We start from the raw sequence: 6,106 nt of genomic DNA on the forward strand, positions 1-6,106 counted from the left end.
ACTCGTACATATGCTCATACATATATTCCTGCATACATAGGCATATATATACATTTATATAGATAGATAGATAGACTAAAGATAGATTCTAACATATTTATAAGAAGGCTTTTTCTTCTTCTTCTTTACGTTTCTTGACCGTTTCATCGACCTTGTTCTCTCATCTCTCCTCGTGACTCTCTTCAGCTATCCATCTTCTTCTTCTTTTCTGTTTCTTCTCTTTTCTTCGTTTTTCTTTCTACTCTCTCTCATTCGCCCTTCCTTGTTTCTTTTTTTGTTTAGCTTACAGCAGTTGGAAGGGACGATGAGAGCGCAAGAGGAGATGAAGCTTCGCCGTGAAGACGCGAGGAAACTGAAGAGGCTTCAAGAGGAGAATCTCCCTGCCTATCTCAAGCAGCTCAAAGAAAAGAACAAGCTTGACACCTTACAAAAGAGACACAAACTCTCCCTCCCCACTCCTGCCCTACAGGAACATGAACTTGTACGCACACAGAAAGAAAGAAAGAAAGAAAGAAGTCGCGCTATACGCAGGAATCTACGTACACATCCTCCTCTATAGAGAGATAGACATTCTTTACAAGGAGATATATATCTATATGTGTATGGATGTATGTATATATGTGCGTAGGATAGGTATGGTATTAGGCTTTGTTCTCTTGTATGTCTTCTACGCTGTATGTCTCCTGTACATATGTATCTATGTATATGTGCCCTGTATATATATGTGTATATATATATATGTTGCCATGCGTGTGTGTATGTGTATGGAGAGGTGTGTAAACAGATCTTATGTGTCTATATATTCATCTATCCATACATGGAGAGGCGGTGGATCTTTGGGTCGTTGAAAGGTATTCATGTAAAAGAGAAGACCCATGACTCTCGAGATTTCATAAATAATTACAGAAAGCATTGTATCCAACAGACATCTTCTTCACCTCCATCTCCTTCAGACTCTTCAAACCGATCGGCTGACATTATATATATACATCTATATATATACGTATGCAGATGCATTGACAGTTGTATATGAATCCTGGCGTAGAGAGCGGGCGGTATCCTCTCACTTCTGATTCTCTCACTCCCTCTGTATATATATATATATGTATATACATGTATATATATATATATATGTACAGACAGCCTGCTAGTTCTATCTTTCTGTATCTATCTTTGTCTATGTGTGTAAGTAAGTCTGAGGTGTGTATGTGTAGTCTTTCTTGTCGTGTTGATCGATGATAGGAGGAGATCGTGCGTCTGGGAGCCCAGGCCATGGAGGAAGGAGGCGGAGGATTTCTTCCAACAGATACACTCCTCGCTAACTCCTCTGTTGCGGGTCAGTTAGAAAGAAATTTCTCCATCTCTCTCTCTCCTTATCTGTAATTCTCGTCTCTTCTAGATGTCTTTAGTCTATCTATCTATGTATCTTCAACCTATCTATCTCTCTTTCATTAATCTATCTCTTTATGTATGTGTATCTTCGATCTGAAACTATCTACTTATCTCTCCTCGTAGTTGACGGCGCCTTTCTTTTTCTGTATGTGTATCTCGTTCTCTCGCGATCATCGTCGCGGTAGATCCATAGATAAAGAGAGATCAAGCGCACAGGCTCATGTCAACAGATAGATAGATAGATAGGTAGATCAGAGGTAGATAGATCGTTCAGAGATAGGGATAGATATGTATCTTCTGCTTCTCACTTCACTTGTATTTCCTTGGCGTCTCTTTACTCACTTCTTTTTTACCTCTGCCTCTCTATCGCTCTCTCTTTCTATCTATCTCTTTTGTGTGGACCGAGCCTACGGGATAGCCAAGGCATGCAAAGGAGAGAAGAAAGCCTTCTCGCTCTCTTTCTTTCTTTCTCTTTCTCTCTCTTCCTTTCTTTTTCTTCTCCTTTCTGTCTTTTTCTTTGATTTGAGACCTTTCCTCTCCAGCTGCTACAGGTCTGTCTACATTCGTAGAGTGAAGAAAGAACATCTAGGTCTTTCGATAAGAGGAATTTCTTCTCCTGTCTCGTGTTCTATTTCTTCTTCTTCTTTTATCTCTTTCTCTTCTATCTCTTCTTCTTTTCCTGTTGCTAAAAGAAGATCGCTCCTTCTTTCTCTCCTCCCCGCTTTCTTGTCTCTTTTGCCTCTTCTTCTTCTTCGTGATCTTCTCTTCGTCTTCTTCTTGTTCGTGCGTTCTTTAGCTTCTTCTACGCCCTTAACGCAGTCTCTTACAGGAGGGACGACAAGCCGAGGGACTCCTAGGCGTGAAGATACAATTCTCATGGAAGCGGCGAATGCGTATATGACTATTTCGCAACAGACGCCCCTTGAAGTGAGAAGCAAGATCGATCTCTTCGTTCATCTCTCTCTCTCTTTTGCCTATATGCATTGTTCCTCTCTTTCTCACTCTCCTTCTTCCCACTCTTCTCTCTCTCTCTCTCCAGCTATACACCTCCTTCTCTCTCTCCTTCTGTTCCTTACCTCTATCTTTCTCTGTCTTCTTAGCTCCCTCTCTCTCTCTTTCGCTTCTTTCTCTTTGTCTCTACCCTCAAATCCCCTTCACTCTACAGAGAAAAAGAAGAAGAAGCTTTTCTTCGCCACTCTTCATATGTCTCTATCTATCTTTACCCTATCTACCTATCTCTCTATGTGTCTGGCTATATTATCCTCATCCACACCCCACCCCCCTATCTCTTCGCCTTTCTGTCCTTTCTTCATTTTCTCTTTCATTCTTTTTTCTTCTTCATTCTATCTTCCCAGGGAGGTGAGAATTTACCGCTGCATGCAACTGACCTGAGCTCGCGGCGAAATCTCCTTTTGAGTAAAGGAGGAGGCAACTCGACAGAAGGAGCGCATGCAGACGGGGCCCCTCGGACTCCGAACGTTTTAGCGGAATCTATTCTCAAGAGAATAGGAACGTCGGGAAGAGACGGGAGTGGCGCAACACCCCTAGGCTCGTCAAGTGTCCTGGCACGCCTTACAGGAGGTGCAGCAGGAGCAGCAGGAGGAGGAGGAACACCTCGACTTCTCATGAGTGGGAGAGGTAAGAAGAAGAAGAAGGTTCGGCTTTTCTTCGGTCTTTTGTCCTTTGCGAATTGCTTTCTCCTCAATTCCTATCTTTTCTTCGAGAAGTTACATTTGAGCATCAGGGTGAAGAGAGAATGGAGAGAGAGAATGACGAGAATAGAGATTTGAGAAGAAGAAGAAGAAGATACTGCTGTGAAAGAAGAAGAATAGTAGATGGAGTGCGTGCTAGAAAGAGAGAAAGGTGTCGATAGGGGAGATGAAGAAGATAGTGGAGGAGAGTCCACGGAAGAGAAGAAAAGGAAGAAGAAGAAGAGATTCTCTTTGGACTCTTTTCCGCACATAGGAGAGATGACTGACACATATCTAACATATATACAAATATAGATATGCGAGGTTTCTTCTCTTTGATTCGACGGGACTTGATCTTTTCTTTCCCCTCCTAGCTGTCTTTCTCTCTTCTCTGTCGACAGATAGGCGGATAGATAGAGCAAAGATCAATTGATGGGAAAAGATGGATGAATAGAGAGTTCTAAGACAGATGGATAGATAGCTAGATTGGTTAAAGATAGATGTATGTAGATATACGTGTCGAGTGTATGCTGTACATACACCTGACACGGGTCATACACCCTAAGGTAAAGAAATAGAGTCTACGTCATGGCGATTCATTCAGGTGTGTACATACACATGCATATAAAGAACACATAAATAGATATCTATATAGAAGTCTCGTCTTAGCTCTTCTATGCCGTCCATCTTTATCTCTCTCCTAGGCTCAGCTCAGCTTGGCTTGTTTACTCGTCTATAAATCTACGTGCTATCTATCTATCTATCTTTCTCTTTCTATAGATATATCTATCTTTCTCTCTCTTCATTTATATCTATATATAGATATATATAGAGTGTGTGTATATTTTCCGTTCTTGCCCTACTTCTTACGGCAGTATAGGCAACTTCAGATACGCCATTTCTCTCTATATATATGTATGTATATATATATATATATAGGTGCAGATAGATATAGGTGTATCTCTACAGTATTTAGCTGAGAGAGAGAAGATGAGAAGAGAAACAGAGGCAGCAGGAGGAGAAGGAGGAGGAGGAGAAGTGCAGATTTTTCCCCTGTCTCTACTCTACTGATACTTCCAGGGATGAAGAGATGAATGAGTCTACAAAAGAGTGCTTTGTGTCGAATGCTTCTCTTTTTCCTCTTCTTCTTCTTCTTTTTCTTTTCTTTTTCTTTTTCTTTTGGCTTGTGTGAGAAGCAGCAGGGGGGGGGCCCGAAGGGACGGAGGTCGAGGCTTCAGACTTGTCAGTAGCTGAAAGCGGAGGCATGGGAGAAAAGTAAGAAGAAGAGAAAGAAAAAGAAGAAGAAGAAGAGTAGCTTGTCGTAGACCATAGATATCGATAGCGGGTGTATAGAGATCTTTCTCTTTCTTTTCTAATTCTTCTTCTTCTTTTTAAACATTAAGTCTTTACCGAGTGTTTGCCTCGTACGTATTCTATCGTGATCTTTCGTAAGAAGTGCGTGCGAACGAAACCTCGTCTTTTCTTCTAGACTGATAGAAGTAGATACGTTCAAGACAGATGAATAAAGTAGAGAAAGATAGAGAAGACATAAATAGATAGATTAAAGATAGATAGATTAAAGATAGATTTGGTCATCCAGGCGAGGAGCCCCTCGTTTGGTCAATACACCTGTTTTCAAGCTTGAGAGTTTTGTCTTCTTCCTTGTCCTCTCTTTCTTTCTTTCTTTCGTATCTTTGTGTGTTGATTTGAATTCCTTCTTCTTCTTTCTTCTCTCCCACCCCTTTTCTAGAGCTCGATTGGCCTTGGCTCGTCTGCAAGTGCGTTCTTCCTTATCGACTCTCCCCGCTCCGCAGAATGAAGTCGAGCCTTCCCTCCCTTCGCCGCAAGATCTAGCCGAAGCCTCCATGGACGATCAACAGAATCTCATTGTAAGCACATACAAGAAAAAGAAGAAGAAAGTCCTCATGGAAATATTCTGTTTCTTTCTTTCTCTCTATCTATCTATCGATCTATTTATCTTCTTCCTCCGATCAATGTCTTTCCTTTTGTCTCTCCTTCTCTCTAGTCTTTCCTCCCGTGTCTTCTGTTCTTTCTTCTTCACCCTGCCTCTCCTCTCTTCCTCTTTTCCTTCTTTCTTTCTTTCTTTCTTCGATTCGCTCCTTCACTTTCTTTTCTTTCCTCCCCTTCCAGGGTATCTCTCTGATTCTTTCTGTATTATTTCCTTCTCTCTCTCTCGCCCTCCTCGATCTTCTCTCATCTTCTTTCTTTTCTTTCTTTCTGTTTCAGGAAGAAGACATGGAAGAGATTCTCAAGCGTCGGCGTGAGGCAGCAGAGGCCGCGCGAATAGCAGAGTGGCAGCGACAGGCGCAGGCCGTCCAACGATCTCTACCCCGACCTTATCTTCTTCCTTCTTTCTCTTTCGAGGGAGGAGAGCATGCACCTTCCAGCACTGCACTTCCTTCTTTCTATTCAGATGAAGCGACTCTGCAGCGCCATATTCTTCAGATTTTCGAGAAAGAAGAAGAAGAGGATGAAGATGAAGATCAGGAAGAGGAGAGAAAGAAAACGAAGAAGAAGAAAAGCACGGCGGCAATGGAGCTAGCTAAAGGATTAAAGGAAGCCGAAAGATTAATTAATGAAGAAATGGTAAGGACAGAAATAAAAGAAGGAAAAGAGGCGTCTCTCTAGGTGGAATCCTGGGGGGTCAACGCTCCACGCTGCTGTACATACACCCCGCTATCTCTTGTGTTATGGAAGGATCATTCAAACTTCTCTCCCCTATCTTTGTTTGGTGTGTATAGAAAAGTCTGGATTTCTTAAGGCATCTATCAAGTCTGTAGGTCTTCTACTCTAGTTTGTTCACTTGTCTATACGGATGATGTGTAAAGTTTATATTACGTATGTATACCCACTCACTTTCATAGCTACACCTCTCACCTCCTGTAGTGTATATCGAAGAGCGAATAGATAGATAGACACATTAAAGATAGATAGATAGATTAAAGATAGATGGATAGGTAGATATGCATGAAAAGAAGTATTTGGACACCGTACCCCTCCCG

General features: G+C 41.8%; 1 protein-coding gene across 1 annotated transcript; it reads left to right on the forward strand.

The window, feature by feature from the left end:
* Positions 1–278: 278 nt before the first annotated feature.
* On the forward strand, positions 279–5,875 carry CSUI_011309 (myb-like dna-binding domain-containing; the record flags this gene model as incomplete). The annotated part of the gene is made up of 8 exons (XM_068071409.1): positions 279–481; positions 1,243–1,336; positions 2,189–2,319; positions 2,748–3,030; positions 4,280–4,358; positions 4,834–4,972; positions 5,331–5,690; positions 5,846–5,875. Coding segments are annotated over exons 1-8 (1,293 nt in total), but the record flags the coding sequence as incomplete, so codon positions are not given.
* Between the last annotated feature and the right edge of the window lie 231 nt (positions 5,876–6,106).

Source organism: Cystoisospora suis (genome assembly GCF_002600585.1).
Source record: "Cystoisospora suis strain Wien I chromosome Unknown contig_10764, whole genome shotgun sequence".
Lineage (NCBI taxonomy): Eukaryota > Apicomplexa > Conoidasida > Eucoccidiorida > Sarcocystidae > Cystoisospora > Cystoisospora suis.